Source organism: Cajanus cajan, chromosome 3 (genome assembly GCF_000230855.2).
Source record: "Cajanus cajan strain Asha chromosome 3, NIPB_CcT2T_4, whole genome shotgun sequence".
Taxonomy (NCBI): domain Eukaryota; kingdom Viridiplantae; phylum Streptophyta; class Magnoliopsida; order Fabales; family Fabaceae; genus Cajanus; species Cajanus cajan.
The window spans coordinates 5120762-5141283 of record NC_138519.1 but is presented as its reverse complement, the minus strand read 5'-3'; the positions used below and the strand labels follow the sequence as shown (position 1 = coordinate 5141283).

At 26.7% G+C, this 20522-nt stretch overlaps 1 protein-coding gene across 7 annotated transcripts in view; it reads right to left on the bottom strand.

The window, feature by feature from the left end:
* LOC109803553 (MADS-box protein SOC1) overlaps positions 1–3019 on the bottom strand; it is a 35596-nt gene extending 32577 nt beyond the window's left edge. The window contains exons 1-4 of one of the 7 annotated variants that reach the window (XM_029271810.2): positions 2927–3019; positions 2311–2454; positions 1943–2029; positions 1680–1873 (exon numbers count right to left, since the gene is read on the bottom strand). In XM_029271810.2, coding sequence (XP_029127643.1) covers positions 1680–1861 — 182 coding nt within the window. In that variant the 5' untranslated portion in view covers positions 1862–1873; positions 1943–2029; positions 2311–2454; positions 2927–3019. Of the gene's footprint in view, positions 1–1679; positions 1874–1942; positions 2030–2310; positions 2455–2557; positions 2899–2926 lie in introns of those variants that run through there. The other 6 variants (XM_029271801.2, XM_020365179.3, XM_029271808.2 and 3 more) reach the window with 6 other exon arrangements.
* Between the last annotated feature and the right edge of the window lie 17503 nt (positions 3020–20522).

The window sequence follows — 20522 nt, the reverse complement described above, 5'->3', positions numbered from 1 at the left end:
CTGTCACTTCAAAGCTTTTATAATGAAAGCTGCACCAACGTCACATGTGACTCTCAGTTACTGTTGAATTTGATTGTTTAGTAGTACGTCAAAATCTTATGTTGAACATATATTTAGCAGTCTCAACTATATTTATATATATAAAGAGATACTATATTAATTCTTCTACTAATCTTCTTAATATTTTTAAAGAAAAATTAAATGAAAAAAGAATGCATATAATGTTTGGAAAACATAAAATACATTTTATACTTCCTTCATCTAATAATAAGTAGGATTAGTCGGAAGATGTTATCAGAGGATTTGGAATTATATTCATACATATATAAGTAGGAGTTATGGTATAACTAGCTATTGCTAGGCTTAAGGAATAAAAATGAAAAAAGTTTTTGTAGTATTTAATTTTAAAAATGCATCTCAATCCATCCTGATTTTCAAAAAAAAAAAAAATCCTTATAGTGATTCTTTAATCAATACACTTAATATACTAATTAACATAAGCCCGATAATAATAATAATAATAATAATAATAAACCTTGGAATAAGGTTAGTGTGTGACCTCTTGTTATACTAAAAACTGTGGTGATCACACTGCACATTATTTCATGGAGCATCACAAGCTCCTCGCAGATAGATTTACATTGTCCTTTTTTTTTATTTTGGAACACCATATTACTCTTTTAAGGTAATTTTACTCACTTTATTCGATGATTGAAAAATTGAGTCCGACCCTACTTAATCCTGAATAAAATATTTGGTGATCAGGAGATAGGACAGGAGGAATCAGATCATCGTTATGTGCTGCTATATGAATACTTGCTCATTGTATCTCTCACTCCATCTCATGAACATTTGTACATGTCAGAGTTTAGTACATATGATACATCACTAACCTACATGTACAAGCTCTTTCTTTGCCCATTACTGAGGGAGCAAGATTCCTTTATTCATTGCACCCTTTCATCATAATGTTTAGTTGGGGAGGTGGGGTACTGCTTAATTATGTTAAGATTACTCCCTAAGATATATCTAACCTACACTTTGGTATGATTCTATAACATAGAAAAAACACCAGTGCCTTATAGAAGAAGCCATGAAGTTACACAGGCACTTAATTAGTCCACCCATCAATGTAAAAATTTGTTAACTCTAAACAAGGATAGGATTGATTAGGTTCATTGCAGATGTAACACATTGCTGAATATATATATAATCAATAATGCCCTTTAATGTCATAAACTATCCAATTTCAACTAATTAAAGCCCTTTCACTTCAAAAGAATATTGTGATGACGCCAAAGTTTGATCATAAAACCTTGTAAACATTATCCTAACTTTCTATTGTATCACTGTACCGACACTAGTGGTTTAAAACACTGAATTACTAGCTCCTATATTGTACTAAAAGAGGTACCAATAATAACAAATAAAACTAGATCCTTTATCCAGTATCCACCACTGAGTTTTCGTGTTTATGACAACTACTTGATATATGGTGTATAAGTACATACTACTTATGCATAGGTGTACATGAAATTGAAACCTATAGTGCACACTTAAAAGAACTCATGGTATATGAAAATGGAATGTTAAAATTACTGGATGCAGAAGCAATTACACAAATAATTTATGAACAAGAAAAGGGAAAGTTGCTGAAGGAAGAGAATGGTGAGCAGTACCTAGAGTTAGCAAATTCATAAAGCTTCCCTCTTGGAGAGAAGATAATAAGAGCAACTTCAGCATCACACAGAACTGATAGCTCAAAGGCCTTCTTCAGCAACCCATTTCTCCGTTTAGAGAAAGTTACTTGCCTGCTTGTGGCGTTCTCTATACGCTTCATCTGAGTCTTTCCTCTCACCATCTCTTCTTCTTTCTGCAGACTCAATCATCAGAAACTAGAAAATTACTTTACATGTAAAGGGGTTAAGAAGAGAGTCCTCACCAAGAAATTAAAGCTTCTGATGGTGGGGAAAGGGAGAGATTTGCAGCAAATCTGAGCCTTCCAAGTAAGACTTGAAGACACAGAAAGCTATAGCAGATAGAAAAATGCAACAGATTAGAATCACCATCATTAAAACCCCCAAAAATGTGAAATATATATAGTAAGATGGAGGTTACTAAAGCAGAAAGATAACACAAAAACTGAGACAAAAGCCTGAATCCTTACACAGGTACAGATTTCAATGAAAAGAAAGATAACTAATTTTTCAAAGCATGAATAATTAAATTCAAGTTTCATCCAAAAAGGATCTAAACACCCAAAAAGGAAAAGGATATTTTTTGTTTTTCCTAATTGGTGTAGATACTTACCAGCAAGAAAAGCAGCTTCAAATACAAGCAATTCTCTCGGTAATCAAAGGAAAAATGTTCAGTCACCAAAAGGAAGCAGATTTGCACCAAAGTGGCAAAATCGAAGGTAGAGCTTTTGAAGCAAGGAATAACATAGGCTAGAGCCTAGAAAAGGAAAAGGAAAAGGAAAAGGAAAACAGAGAAAATTAGAGCACAAGAAGAATCAAAAGAAAGAAAGTAGCACAGAAGAGAGAGCGCACACACTCACTCACTCACTCAAATAGAAAGAGAAAAGGGGAATGGTATGCTACATAATTGATAAATGTTGAAGAAAGAGTTGGATTTGACCTATCCTTTTATCAAAGAGAGAAAGCACAGACTAGCTTTCCTTATTCATCCACACACACCATATTAAGAAACAAAAGATTTATATAGATATAATGGTTATGGAAAATTGAAACCTCATCCCTTGCTTGTTTTGGTAAAACAAGATGCCAACTGCCCCAAAAAAGCAATTTCCACAATAAAGCAAAATATATGAAAATGATGCTGCAAGTTTTCTATATAAGGACATGGCAAAAAAATGTCCATATATAATAATATAAAGGACGATTGAGAAGAGTAGTCGAAATGGAACCTTTTGATAAAAGAAAAAATATATTATCCTTGCCAAATCATCTCAAGCTTCCAATTGCTTCGCTGCTCGCTCATCTTTTTTCTACTTTCTATGCATAAACTTCTCATGACAAGAAAAAGGAATATACATAATTAAGTGAATAATTAAGCTCGATAATAAATTCTCATTCGATAAATCCATTAAACAAATGTTTTAACAATAGGATTTCCATAAACATATGTATGGGGTAATATTTATTGGAAGAGAACCATCTCTAGATAAATTTCAATACTTTGATGAATTAATCCTTAAACAAAACCCTATAAAAACCAATGAAAACCAAGTTTTTGCCTCAAAATGAGGAATCCCTAAAAAAAATGTTAAGCCCATTGTAGAATTTACACAAAATGAATTAAGAATTTAAGTTAAAATTTTTAAATCTCATCAAATATTAAGAGACTCACAAAAGTTATATTAAAAATAAAAATGAGTTTCATTATCAGAAATCTTTCAATAATATTACAATAGTAAAACCAAAAATCAATCCTAAAAATATGTCGATACTAACCTTCTTCTTACTACTTTTACGTGGTGGTAATTCTGGGAGATAATACTCCAACTATGTCAAATAATAATGATAATTCTGGTTGTAGTAGCATGAGCCACTAGGAATTAGGAAATGAGAAAGGAGAAAAGACATATAGTGGGGTGGTGGTGCAGGAAATGTGGGGACACAGCACTGAGCATGAGCATAGAAGCATAGTTAAAAATCGAGGAAAGGGTACAATGTTAGAAACACGTCAACTTCCTCCGTACAACAACGTACACAAACTAACCAATAAGCTCACGCAAACTAAGCCACTCCTCATAAAATGTCATAATACCCATTATGTTGCATTCAAACACCTCTTGTAATTATTTTTTCCTCTTCTGTTTTCGTAACATCTAACAAAAATACTAACACTTTCCTTCTGTTTAACACGGTCAAAATAAACAAGAACAAAAAAAGTAGAACAGTAGAAATGGGTGAGAAAATCAGAATATTTAGTTTAAGAAAAATAAAAAATCAATAAAAATAAATAAATTGGTCAACGCAATCTAAAATCAATACTAATAAATAAATAAAAAGGTCAATTCATGTTAGAAATGGTAACAATTGGTCAACGCAATATAAAATCAATAAAAAAAATATATAGATTTTTTTTATAAAAAAATCAATTTTACTTTCTTACTATTTTAATTTAATCTAAAATAATTTTTAGAAAAAAACTAAAAACACTTATTTAAATATTAAACAGACGTATAAATTATTACAAAACTATATTTATATCACCTTAATTAAAAGTTAAAACTAAGAAAATTTGAAAACGGATTACAAGCTTTATAGAATATTATTTAGAGCATTACCTAATTAGTTATTTGATTAATCAAATTTTTAAATCAATCTTGAGTCTGACTAGGATCGTTGAACCTGAAAAAATGTTTAATCCAAATTCAAATCTCTACCTACAAACTAAATTACTAAGTACGTGAATTATATCAGAGTTTTGTTGGTTTTTTCAAAAAAAAATGTAAATATCGAATTTTTTAAAGCCTTGTTGAATTTAATTTATAAAGTTTAATTAATATATGTCTGTGTATATATCTATGTGTTTGTAAGACTTAAACTATATAAATATTTTATTGATAAAATATAATAATTAAAAAGAATAATAATCGCTGGATCACACAATTATATTTCATTCGATTTATTTGAAAAGCAACAAAATATTACATGGAAGGAATAATTCCCAACATGGTGCATGTTCTGTTGAAATCATGGAACCAACCACATTTATTGTGGCCACATACTGCAAGAATAAGTTCTTAAGTGAGATCAAATGCCATGGATGAAAATCACTGCAACAAATCTCCCTTATCGTGAAAAGCACTTGCAACCATTATGTTGCTAACTCTGCTGACACTAATCCCAACCCATGTCATCTTCCTCTTCTGATGAACCGAGGAGTCATTACCTCAAATTACTTGAGATTAAGGATGGAAAAAAAAAAAACAAAAAAAAAATCGTATTATGGGTAAAATTTGTGACAAATAGTAAATGAATACTTAAATAAATATATGTAGATAAGTTAAATAAATATGTCACTATCCGTTAATAATAGAGATAAGGATAAATATCTCCATATTAGACTTGGGGTACCTATTAAATATTTATTATAGTTAAATTATTTTGAAAAAATGTTTAAAAATATAAATGTGCTAAAGTGGAATTTTATTGACTTACAGTTTAGTTTATTGACTTTTTTTTGGACGTTTGTGATTTAAATATTATATTTTTAACTTTTATTTTTAATTTGTGAAATTGATTTATATTAGTTTATTGGCTTAACTTGTTTAAACTTATGGTATTAAAGTATTTTAACATTTAAATTTAGTTTTTAAGTCAAAGTAACTTGATTAATAAAATTGTATATGATATTTGAATAATTTAAATTTGATTTTAAATTATTATTTTTAAATAACTTGTTAGAATAAAAAAAACATTGTCAAAATAATGGTAAAAGTTATTGTTAAAATAAATAAAATTGTGTATAATATTTTTATTTTTTTCTTTTAGTAAATATTCACAAATATTTACTAATATTGAAAAAATTGTGAGTATCAATTTAAAAGATATCCACGCGAATACGAAACATATATTTATTGACTAAATTATACTTTTGGTCATTTATCTTATTTTTTATATTCATTTTAATCCATTATTTTTTTAAAAATGCTCATTATGATCCTTTATTTTTTAAATTTGGTCAATTTGAAATAATATTTTTTTTAATTTTGAGACATGATTTTAAATTATATTTTTAACTGATTCAAAACTTAAAATTCATCCTATTAGATTTACTTATATGAAAATAGTTGAATACAACTCAAATTCCAATAAAACGTATTGATATGGTAAAAAAAAATGCATAAAAATAACTCCAAAATGTAATTAAAAATAAAAAACTATAATTTCATACTATTTTTTAGTTATTTATGAGATATATTTTTCACACAATTTTCATTAAGTTATAACTCTTATGGATTCAAACATTAATTGAATTTTATAGTTTTATATAAAACAGATTCAAGTTGTGTCATAAAATTGAAAATTATTGTTTAAAAGGAATAAATTGATCTAAATATAAAAGTTAAAGAACCAAAATGAACATTAGATAAATGGCTAAAATGAATATAAAAAATAAGATAAACGAATAAAAATATAATTTAGTCTAATTTTATTCGATGGAACGAGTAGTAAGAAATGTTAGAAGTAATATTTTTTTCTTTCATGCATAACGATGAGAAAACACAAATAAATCAATGCCATAAAGAAATTAAAAATCATATAAATTTTATTTAATGCGGTTCAATCTTTGATACCTATGTCCACAAAAATATTAGGGTCAAATTGGTTTCACCATTTTCTAAAAATGAAAATAGAAAATAAGCACGAAAATGTGTTGTTTACTTTTAATTTTATAAAATGGTTTCTTTGAAAATATTTTCGATAAAAGCCCAAAATTGAAAATGAAAAAAATTGTTATTGTCATTATTTTCTACACTTTTGAAAACACGATATGTGATGGTAATTATTAAAAAATTTACAAACTTGCTTCTAAGTTTGTAGTCTGGTACACATAATTTAATAGACTTATTTTTTTTTATACATGCAATTCAACTAACTTATTTTATATTTTATTTTGTGTACAGATAAGTTTTGTTTGGTGCTTCCATATGTATTATATATTAATTAATATTCTAAGATTTATCTGATTTAATTATTCTATAGAATTTTAATTACATATGATGTTTAATTATTTAATTATTTTAATTAAATATTATTTATTAAATATGATTAGTGTTTAGTGTGATTAATGTTTAGTGTGATTAAATTTTGATTATATTTTAAGATAAGTAGTGTCAATTATATATATATATATATATATATATATATATATATATATTTCATTTTGATAAATAATTACTATTTGTTAGATAATAAATTATTCATTTGATTAAAAAAAACATAAATGACATTTACATGTTTTCATATAGTAAAATCCACCTATTATGAGAGAGAAGTATTAAAATGAGAAAAAATATAAGATAGAGGAGAAAGAGTGAAGTATTTACAAAATAAAATATTATTTTAATTTATATATATATATAGAGAGAGAGTAATTTTGATAAATTTTATACTAAAAAATATTTTATGAACTTTTATTGAAAATAGTGAAACCAAACATGTTTTCTAAATATTTAAAATTAGAAAATAAAAATTATTTTCTAAAAATGAAAATTAAAAATAAAAATAAAAAAATAAAAAAATATTTTATGAAACCAAATACACCCTTAATTATCTCAAAATATATTACATAAATGTCTTAAAAAATCTACTTCACAAGATTTATGGATGAAACTTAAAAAAAATTTCTCAAAAATTTTACGAAGAAAAAACTTAAAATCCTCCTCACAAATTTTATGACGAATAAAATTTGAAAATCTTCGACACAAATTTTATGATAAAACTTGGTAATCTCTCTTTCATATGACTTCTTTTATAAGTTTCTCATTTCAAAAAATACTTTTATTTATTGACTTAATATTTTAATTTTAAAAGAAAAATAAATCATTAAAATAAATATAAATATTATAGTACTAAATAATATCTTTCTATATAAAAATATCTTAATTTAAATTTAAAAATTAGAATTGATGTTACAACGAGAGAGACCTATATATATATATATATGCGTGCGTGCCCGCTGCCGTTGACATCCTTACTTAAGACAACCAGACAACCTTAAAATAAAATAAAATAAAATATAAAATAAAAAATAATAATAAAAAAAAAAAAACAAACCCTACTCAAACTCATATATGAGTAAGCCATAGTCGTGCGAGCATAGAGCCAAATGATCCAAATATCCAATAGGTATAAATATCTATACTAATATATAAAAATGATACTCTTTTTAGTAATTACTTTGGTCTCCATAATTTTTGGACCATTATATCCTTATATTTTAAAAAAATTAAAAAAAATATTTTTTTTATTAAATTTAAGAACTTAAAACTAATAGATTACTCATAACACTAATTAAATTAATATATTCTTATTATTTAATTTTTATTTTTATTTTATTTTATATGACACATTTTATTCTTTATTTATTTTTTAATAATTACTTTTTTTATGAGTAACTTCTCACTTTTTTTTAATATAATACAGGCACGAAATGCCTTTTTTCTGCTAGAGATGGCAACGAGGCGGGCGGGTACATGTTTCATGATACCCGTCTCTGTTCGCAAGTTAAACTCATCCCCATCTCCGTCCCCATACCGTCAGGTATAGATTTTCATCTCCATTCCCGTCCCTGTCGGGTATCGGTATACCCGATACCCGTACTCGTACCCGTCAATTTTTTTATTTTTTATTTTTGTAAAAAAAATGATATTTTTAAATTTTTTTATATTATATTATAATTATAATTAGGTTATTTCTTTATCTCATATTATAATAAATAATCACATATAAAAAATATTAAAATTTTTTAATATAATTAAATAGAAAGTGAATATTAAATTAAAAATGAGAACAGGAACGGATACGGGTACGGGTACGAGGCAGTAAGTACATACCCGCACCCGTACTCGATTTAATATATCAGGTTTTACCCGTACCCAAACCCGTATCCGGTCAAACCAGGTATTCCCCGTCAAAGTCGAGACGGGTTCAAATATTATCTGCGGGTACGGATATATTTACCATCTCTATTATGCTAGTATATATAATATGCATAACTCTCTGAAGCAACAACTACAAAAAGTCGTGTATGTTAATGTAACGTTTTGGTTATGACCGTTCTATGATTATAACTAATTATTTTCACAACCTCCTATAATCATCAAAACATAACCAGAAAAATCATGATCATACATCCTAGACAACAAAGTTTTTAAAAGACCTACGGCTGGAGTTATGGCCCTCCAATTTTTTTATTGGTATATAATTCTTTTTATGTGTCATACTAAAAACATTATTACAGGTTTCTTTATTTTATATGTAACATTCTTTATTTATAAGCTTTTATATATATATATATATGAATGGTTTCAGGGGCGGAGCTTCTTGGTGACTTCCTTAAATTTTATTTTTTAAAATTATATATATATATATATATATATATATATATATAGTATTATATTTGTATGATTATTTTATGAAATGACTAGTGAATGATAATATTTTTTTATATTTCATTATCACGCATGTTTATTTTGAATAAAAAATGAGAAATTCTATTATTTTTTTTAATTAGTAAAACATTTAATTTATATATAAAAAGATTAATTGGTACCCTAAATTTTTTATCCAAGTTTCGTTACTGTATGGTTTGTTAACATTTTAAATTGTGTTGATATGAGTCCAATTAAAATTACTCTTTTTAAGTTGAGCAAAAATGCTTCATATGTGAGTACAAAATTTTGAAATTTGATGTACTTTTATTTTTAAAAAACCTATCCTACATATAAAATTTTTCTACACTATCCTTTATATGTTAAATGATTATTATAATTCTAAGTTTATAAAAAAAACTTGTCCAATATATAAATTTTTAAAATAGTAAAAGAGAAAAATTGATATATATTTTTCAAAATATTTTATGTCGATATTGCCATGAGCCACCTTTATTGGTACTCTATGTTGCATGACTTTTATTTATCTTTAGATTAATCTTGTTCATACAATTGTATAGTACAACCTTCAATTTTTTCTACCTCTCCCTTGGTCAATGTTGACATTTCTCCATTCTCCACCTCTCGTTGTAGGACCTCCTTTTGTTGCCTCACCGTGAAGCAAGTTCCCACCACAATAGCACTCATCACTAGAACCCTCGTCGTTGATGGTGCTTCATTGTTGACCATCTTTCTCGTGGCAACATTCATTTATATGAGTTTATACAATAAACACACCTTTGTCAACCACGAGTAATCTTTCTAACAAATCTCTGTGGGAGACCCAGCCAAGAAGAAGTTCAAGAAAACAAGAATTCATCATTTTGGAATCACAAAGCAACTTACAAAACTATTTGTGTCTCTAAAACTCAAAAAGAGGTGCTCTTTGTCTTGTCTCATTTAAGTGAGAAAGATGTTCGATTACTAGAATTCAGTAATTGATTACTATGAAAAATCGCTCTCGAGTAATTGATTATTGATCATAGGTAAACGATTACACTAGTTATCTATCAGTCATAAATTCATAATGAGTAATTTATTACTCAAATTTATGGAGATAGCACATATTGACATTAGAAAATGATATTATATAAAACTCGATTGACATCTATTCAAGGTTATCAAGTTTTAAAATTATTTTTCAAATAAGTAAAGATATGAAAACTCTTTCCAATCACACTTGTGCCAATACCATCATTTGATTAAGAAAAAATGGTTAAAAAATCCCAAACTAAATAAAATTACAATTTGCTTCGATAAATTTCTTCAAAATCCCTATAACACGTAGCCTCGGTGGATTCAACGTTTAAGCATGGAAAATTACAAAATGAAAATCAAATCAATTTTATATCCCAAAGAAGTTGAATGATCAAAACACCAGAATTGCAAATGTGAAAACTTTATAGAGACTCATCATCTATGCAAGAAAGTGGCCTGCATGATATTATAGAACTTCTTAATCTTCCAATTTTATTATTGTTGTTCGTATCACATCGACTAATAAGCAAGATGAATGCACTAATATATATAAGTGAAGAACAATATTATATTATAAATTAATTTTGTAAGGTTAAGTTTATAATCCATTTTCTTAACAAGCTATTATAGTTTATGTTAGCAAGTGTTGGTTGGACTTATTGAACCATACACTATCGAACCATTTGTTGTTGGACTGTTATATCAAACCATCCACAAATATTTAATCCTGCGAATAACTATATTAATTAATATAAGTGGGAATACTTTATCAATTTTGAAAGGTTGATTAAGGTAAGTTCATAAATTGCTTAGCATTTATATTTGTCAAAATATCAAAATTAAAACTTGGATCACTACTTGTCACTACTTTCTAGCACCCAAGTTGGCTAAAAAAATATTGATGAACCTATAGTTGTTGGAACTTTGATTGCATCCCAACAAATCTCTCCTCAAACACTCATCTTTACAATGGTCAACACCAAGTGATTGATTCAACAAGTATAATGGAGTTGTAGGTGGATTCATTTATGAGATCCCTTGTATCGAAAGTCTCCTTAACTAAAGGTGGGTCCATATATGGAAGAGAGTCTTCCTGGTAACATGGAAGTTAGGAGGCATATCCTACTATCATGAGTTAACGATGGAACGACAATGCAAATACTTAGAGCATGATTAGGTTCTACTAGCCACTATCAAATATACTCGTGAACAGGTATCTTTTGTCACAAAGAATTTTTAAACCATGGTCCTTTGTTTGAAGGGAGGACTTTTGGGATACAATCAAAGTCACACATCATTCAAACAAAACGATGGACATGAATTTATATACATGAATTTTGAAAAATGACCAAAAGAAAAACTATGAGAGTTCTAGCTCAAAATGAAAAATACCTTAATAATGTAGGAACATGTGTGTGTGGAAATCTCCTAAATAAGTCGTATTAGAGTTGTTGGTTTGGCTAAGCAAGTATGATGGTTGGCAAGTGGATCCAAGTATAAGATCTCTTGTGTCGAAAGTCTTCCAAGTATAAGATCTTTTGTGTCAAAAGTCTTACTAACGATAGGTGTGTATATGTATATATAAGAGTTTTCCTAGTAAAATGGAGGGTTAAAAGGTGTTTCCTATTATCATGAGTCAACGATGGATCGACGATGCAAGTACCTAGAGCATGACTAAGCTTTATGGGCCATCATCAGATATACTCACAGATCAACTTCTACTACAAAGGGGAGAAACCATGGTCATTTGTTTGAGGGGCTTTTGCTTTAAATGGGGATAAATCATGGTCATTTGTTTAAAGGGAGGAATGGTTGGATACAATCAAAGTCCCGTAGCATTCAAACATAAGAATGAACGTGAGTTTATATACACATAATTTCTTCATTGGTCAGTGGTCTTTTGAGTGATGTTCAAAAGAAAAATAATGAGAGTTTCAGCCTAAAGTGGACAATATCTTACCAATGTAGAGACATATGTGTGTGGTGACCCTTTGATGCATAACAAGTGGGATAAAGTCGATGGTTTCAACCAAATGATCGGCTTAATGAGTATAATGGAGTTAGTTGGTGGATTCGAGTATAGGATCTCTTGTATTGAAAGTTTTCCTAATATTGGATCCATATATGGAGGAAAGTTTTCTTGGTAACATGGAGGATTAGGAGGTGTGTCCCATTATTGTGAGCTAATGATAGAATGGCGATGCAAATACTTAAAGTGTGATTGATAAGTAGCCATCGGATATACTCGTGGATTGATAATTTTTGCTGCAAAGGGGGTAAATTATGGTCCTTTGTTTAAGGAGATGATTATTGGAATGCAATCAAAGATGGACATGAATTTATATACACACAATTGTTTCCATTGGTAAAAGGCCTTTTAGGTGATAACCAAAAATAAAATCATAAAAGTTTAAGTCTAAAGTGAACCATATCTTATTAATGTATAGACACGTGTGTGTGGTAACATATGATGCACAATGGTAGCTTAGGGTTAAAATATTGGCAATTAGGTGATAAATCAATAGCTTACTATGATTTCATCACATGATGCTATTGAGAAAATGTGTGATGTTAACTGACTTCATTAGCCTTCAACGCAAAGTATGGAGTTATTTTTGTGGTATGCTACAAATCTAGGTTTATTTTTAATATAATGATTTTATAATAGTCAACCACCTTTACCACAAACGTCAATAGTCAACTTGTTATTGAAGTCCGAAAGAAATAGGAGAAAGTAGTGAATTGTTTGGTGTGATAGGGGCTCCACCCAATTTTTGGAATAATTGCTTGGATAGCCATTGAGGGTAATGAAGACATGAGGGTGAGGATGAACAAAAATAATTTCTTAAATTCATGCATTTTCATCTAATTTATATTGTTCATTTTGATCCACAATGCTATAATTAATCTATTTTTCCTGAGTGTAAACTAATATGATAATTTTCATTTGTCAATCTATAATATTTTTTTTATAAATTTTAAGGGGGGCAAAAAAATTAAAAGTAATTTTTATACATTAAAAATAAAATGGGAGGGATCATGACTCTTTCACGTCCTCCTCCTTCCAGTTACACCTATCATAATTTTTTATCGATTAATGTATAATTTTTTCAATATTGTCTTATCTACTTAAAGAAATTAAAATGTTATAGTTAATAGATAATGTCTATTTTAGGGTGATTCCAAAGCATGTCAAGAAGATAAAATGTACAAACAAGTTATTGAAAATTATTAACTAAATATTTAGTGGTTATCCATAAATATATATATATATATATATATTCATAATAATAAGGTGAGATATTATATGTTAAATAGGACAAAGTTTGGGTACAAATAATTGTCTAAAAAGTCATTAAAAAAAGTATGTGTATGCATGGTTGTTTCAAGGGGTAGGCTAACACACCTCTCACTTTAGATCTCCTCTAAAAAAATTATATTAATATTTATGTAATATTTTTGAAGATTTATAACTTAAAAATTATTTTTTACATAATTGAAAGTTTTCTTTAAAAGGTCTATTTCTAAAAGATATGAGAATATAATTATTTTTTCCAAGGTCCATCTTTAAAATATTTTGATTTTTATTAAAAATTATTATTATTACTTTTTTTTAAATCTCACTTAAGATTTGCTTAAGCCTAATAATATGTTGGATCGGCCTTATGTGTATGAGTATTTTTCTTGGCTTATAAATATAAAATAAATATAATATTACAAATCAAAATTTAATAAATTAATTTTTTTATTTAACATTGAAAATCTCAACTCTTATTTATTATGATCATTATCTTTGTGAAAATGTTGAATTTCTTCCTTTGTTAATTATATTGTTGAAAGGTATTCATTAACTTTGTAAAGTTTTCCTTTTTTATTGTATTTATTCTTATTTAAAAGGTTCAAATTCAAAATTTTGTTCAAATATTTGAATCCGTAAATATTATTGATACTAACGACTTTTTGGTAGAGATGATATAAAGTTGTTTCTATGGGATTAATTTTCATGTGGAAGAGTATCACTAATCAATTTTTTAATAACTTCACTAGGAATGACAATGAGTCTTGTGGAATAGGTAGCAGGACACTTGTCCCCATCCCGCCAAAGAAAAAATATATCTTATACTTATTTTATATTTATGTGAATATTTGTGAAATGAGTACTTACGAATTTTAAGATACATGTAAATATAATGGATATTTATGATTTTTTTTATTAAAAAAATATTACAAATAAATTTAAAATTGTATTTGCTATTAATTTTTATTAAAATATTAAAATTAAAAATTAACATTAAGTTTTTGAACTTGTATTTTATGTTAATTTTGTTTACATATTAAACATAATATAAAGATGCAAGATAAACATATATATTCAAGTAATTTTACTTTCCAAGTACTCATAAGTATAGATATTATTATATTCGTCCTGGTCTTGTTTATAAACGAGTAGAAAAATATTCTAACATGTTAGTAACCGCTGATAGCAGTGATTAATCTCCTCGCTACGTTGGAGGCACCTCAAAAGTGGGATAACTAACCCCAAGATTTAACGGGGCTGCATACATTCACATGTATCTATTTAAACAACTTATTTATTATCTTCAACAAATTTATCTGCATTTTTTTATCATCCATAAACTTCACCTCTATAATTAGGGTATAAAATAATTAATGACACATTTTTTATCATTAAATATAAATAATGAGTCCTTCAATTAATGGATATACAAATATTTTTAGTTAATGAAAAATGAGATGGAAGGAAAATATAATAGATGTAGAGAAGCAGGAAAAGGAGTAATATAAAATGAATTTATGTGGCAGTGGTTATGAGAGGATGAGATATGCCATTTATGTCAATGTACGTAGGTTTGTTAAGGAAACGAAACGTGTGTCGGAGAAGACATCGCACATGGCCATGCGAAAACAACTGCTGGGTAAGAAGGGGACCACAGAGCGTGCATTTATTATTATATTCATCATTCATCATTTATCATCCAACGCCCATAAAACACTCTTTAACGTTACAACCAATCTTCTATACTGCACGTCATTCCCCATAAACCTCATGTCGTCACCATTTCTTTTTTCCATTTCCTCTACATATTTTATTCATTTTTAATATAATATTAATTATTTTTTTTAAAATTTAATCATTGTGTTGCATTGTTAAAGCAAAAAAATTAATCATAAGATTTTTTTTGTAAATTTAATATTCCTTTTTTATCTATTTGTTAATTTTTTTATTTCTGGACATTTATTATGAGATGAAAGAGTATTTTTTTTAATTTTCATTTAAGATTATCATATATAAATATAAATTAAAAAATAATTTTGATATTTTTTTATACTCTTTTATTTTTACTTCTTAATAAATGCATACTAATTATCAATGTATAAATTAAATAAAATTTAAAGAGTTGTTTGATACACATAATGTTTTTAATTTTTTTTGAAATCCTAACTCAAAAATCTTGATTTTCTATATTTGGTAATTATTTAAAAACAATTAGGAATGTAGTTTTTTAAAAACTATTTTTATCTTATTTTTTTACAAAAAAATTTCATGAATAGGTGGGAATTCAACTTTCCCGAACTAAGAGAAAAGTTTTATGTATATAAAAAGATTATCATATCTTTTTATAAAACAAAAATCTCTTTCCTTTTATTTTTCTTTCTCTCCCGTTCTCTCTCTCTTTCTTTCTTTCTTTCAGTCTATTTCTCTTCTTTCTTTTCTCTTTCTCTTTCTCACTCTCACTTCCTCCTCTTCCTCTCTACTTCTCACTCTCACTTGCCCTCTCTCCTTCCCCCCCTCCCTTCTTTCCTTCTATTTCTCTTTCTCTGTCACTCTCACTATCACTCCCCCTTTCTTCCTCTATCCCTCTCACTTCCATATCCCTATTTCTCTCCCTTTTTCTTATATCTTATTATTTCTTGATCTTATCAATTTTAATAATATTATTAAAATCTATTTTGTTTCTATAATTTAATAATATTTTTTAACACTCATTTATTTATTAGAATGAAATGAAATAATATACTTTATCCTTCTTATTTATTATGTAATTTTTTTATTCAATTCTGTATTTAAATAATTTTAACTATAAGTTTTTAACTTTTTAAAATAATTTAATGTCATATTTGTAATAAGAGTTGAATAAAAAAAATATATCTAATGAGATTATTTTAATAAAGACTATTTATATACCTAGAAATATATTATTATAATCAAATATGAAATTCTTTGATTTTTGAAAATACTGTATAAATATTCCCAAGAAATCTTTATAAGTGACCAAATAGATTTTAGTTATTTCTAAGATTCATGATTCTTGGATTTGTAATTCATAGGAACCATGATTTTTGGTATGAAAAAACTTATCTTATACCAAATTCCCCTAAGTGAAAAGTAAAGGTGTAATTGACAAAAAGAAATAATTAATTTTTTCCTTAATTTTAAAAGCCATAAATAGATGGAAGGAGTATATCACAACTCAGAATAAAAATATTATTGTGTGGTATACTTATTAAAAAACTCAATTGGTATACTTATTAGAAAACTCAATTTATAAGAAATTGGTTATCTTTTTTATAAGATATTTTATAGACTTAAATATATTTTTAATCCATCAAATTTAAGGTAAATTTGTTTTAGTTTTTTAAATTTAAAATTAATTTTTTAGTCCCTATAATTTAAAAAAAAAAATTTTGTTTCAATCCTTATACTTAAATTTCGTTAGGGGATCTGTCAAATATTATTGTGTCATAAAATCTATCTACTAGTTTCCATGTTGATCAAAATGTCACATTATAAAACCCCATTAATACTGCATAACACTCTTAATTTATTACTTTTAGATGTGTTATGGGTGACATGAAGGATTAAAATAAGATTTTTGAAAATTACAGAGACTAAAAATAATAATTTTAAATTTGATTGACAAAAATAAATTTACCCTAAATTAGAAGAACTAAAAACATATTTAAGAATATTTTATATTACCTTTGATCCTTATTATAAGTAACATAAGACAAATCATTAAGATAAAAAAGTAATTTAATTATTTATTTATAATTTATTCTCCAATAAATTAAAATGTTATTTTAAAAATATCATTTACTCAATTACTAAGCACCTATTGTATATAAGGAATAAATGAATATCATAAAAAATAAAGTTACCAATAAATTAAAGGTTTAAAAAATTATCCTCAATTAACTTAAATTTTTTTTGATTATTTTTATAATTAAAACTAAATATATTTTATATCAAATGTAGTTTATGGTGTACCATCTTTATAGACCGTATGATAATAGAGTGCACCCTCTACAATAAATAAATATTATATATATATATATATATATATATATATATATATATATATATAAAAGGAGAATTCAAACCACATCATATAATTTTTATTAAGTACTATACCGTTCAATAACTTTATATTAAATGTGAATTTTGTAAATCTAACTATTAAATTATAACTTCATATCATTTTATATGTTTATATCAAAATTTATTAAAATTAAACAATAACTTGAAGGTGATCAAAATGTTCATATTTTATTATATTTTGAAATGTATATATTACGTCAATTTTGTTTTATAAAAATAAAGTATCAAATCATCTTGGATTAATATAAAATTATATATATGTTATCTAAGAGTAAAGAATTTTCAATTTAACGGTTAGATTTATAAAATTTACATTTGATATTAAGTTATTAAACGGTGTAATACTTGGAAAAAGTTATAATGGTATCGTTTGAACCTTTCTCTCTATATATATATTTATTAACTTTCTTTCTCCTCCATTGTTCTCTCAGCAGGTACCGTTGTTTTGGGAGCTTGGACTATTTCAACAACACTACACAGATACAACGACCATTGGAGCTGGATGTTCATATTTAAAGAAATCTTTTCTTGTTTATTATCTGTATTCGCTAGCGGAATAAGATCTCACACTACTTTCCTTCATAATCACATGAACAACACGAAGTCCAAAGTCAGATATATCGAGACTATTGAACTAATTATGCAGAACGATGTACAAGACATAGAAGAAAAAAAGTGAAATGAAAATAGTTAAATAATTATTTGCACTTTTCAATGAAGCCAACAAGGTTTTCCATGTTCCAAAAAGAAATTGCCAATAGAATGTAAAATTAAAGAGCATTTGCATGGATATAGGTCCACACGTTGGAGATAAGGTACAGATGGCGGAACCAATATGAATATGTATGGTTGGCCTATCACCATACAAGCACAGGTTTCTATATTATATCCCTTGGATTTGGGAGATATATATTATATATATGAATGAGCCAATTGTGAGTGGACATGCATATGATCTAAGTAATAATGTTGCCCCCACATATACATAAGTGAAATTCAAAACTCATATCGACTGCCTTTATTTTGCAATTTTCATGTGTACATTATATTTATTCACTTTTGGCTAAAATATAATTATGTTCTCTCATTTTTATTTTATGTTTTAATTTAGTTTTTTTTTGGGTTTTTTTTTAATTTAATCTCTTAAAGTATTTTTATAATTTGTTAAATTGATCATTTCATCAACTTTTTATATTAGTGGTATTAATTAGTTTAGACTGATGTATCATTTTCATAGTTATGTGTTACTACATTAACTAAATTAATATGATAAATTGATAAACGAACTAACTTGGTGTAACAAAAATACTTTAAGAGATAAAAGTAAGACCTTTTTAAACTTGAGAGATTAAATTAAAACCAAAAATAAAAAATAAGAGACCAAAATTTTATTTTAGTTTTACTTTTTATATAATTAATTTGACTCATAAAGATAAATTATTCATTTTTTTCTAAACATAATAGATAAATAAGATATAAATTCTTAAAATTATTTATGTGACAACTTCTCAAATCTCTACATTTACTACAACATAACAACTAAGCAGCAAAATACATAAACATCATTTAACTTAGAATTCCTATGCAAATAGTACTTCAATATTTATACAACAATATATGTATAAGAACAGAAAACTTAGAAGAAAAATACAAGTCCCTTCTTATAACAACTTAAAACATAAAGTCCTTCATTGGAATTACAACAAACTCTTTTACATGTATATATACAAATTCCAAAACTAGAAAGCAATATAAGTCATAAGTTGACATTAATCAAGAAACTAACTATAACTATAACAGAACATCCCCTACCAATTCTCGCCATATCTTTTATGGCCAAAATATCGTGCTCACTCTCCAACCTAATCTTGCCTTACTCCATAACAAGTATAATTATTGTGGTTCAACACATAAAAAAATAATGGCAAACTCGTATAATATATATATATATATATATATATATATATATATATATATATATATATAATATAGAAAGTAATAAACTAACTACATAATTAAGCAACTTCACCACCATAGTTCAACAACATCCATAAGCTCAACTTAGACAACACATGGAATCAACTCATTAAATAAACTTCACAATAGTTATAAAATCTTCAAGGCTTACAACTTAACAATATTAACAACACAACAATACAACTTACTACACAACAACACAACTTACAATACCACAACTTATTAGAAACTTTATATGTTGTCATACATTATCAATTAAGAGATATCTTATAACACAAGTAATTAAATAATTTAAGTGGCTTCACCCTACTAAATCAACAACACTAAAAGACCTATAATATTTAGGTTATACAACACTATTTTGGATATCGATCCAATATTAACGCAATAATGATAACTCAAATTTTGCCACTAAAGCTAGAAAAGTTTGATACCATTATTAGGCTTAGTAATAGTTTGTGTATGTGTCTATCACGACATTGACATGCATTAACTAAGTCATATATGAAATTCAACCCACTAACTATTCTCTTGGTACCACTCACCCTACTAATAATCAATTAGGGATTTTACACATACTTTCATACTTTACTCAGTAGGTCATTTCAATTACAATATGGATCAACCAAACCTTCATACCGTTTCAATTAAGGATCTAGAGGAGATAACACTCCACTTCTAAAGGCAACTTACTCAAGAAGGATTTTCAACTTTAGGACTCTTAGAGTACTACAACACAATAAAATATTTCATCTTTTAAAACAACACACTTTCCTCTAGTCTTAAGTTCAACAACACAATTCAACAACATACATCATGCATCACCTCAGCACAACTCAGCTTAACATAACATCTCTACTCGTTTAACACAATATTTACAACACTTGAAAGATTATCCAATTTAATAGTATTCAACTCATCATACTTCATATTAATATTCTACACCATGATCTTTCATTATAGACAACATAAACACAT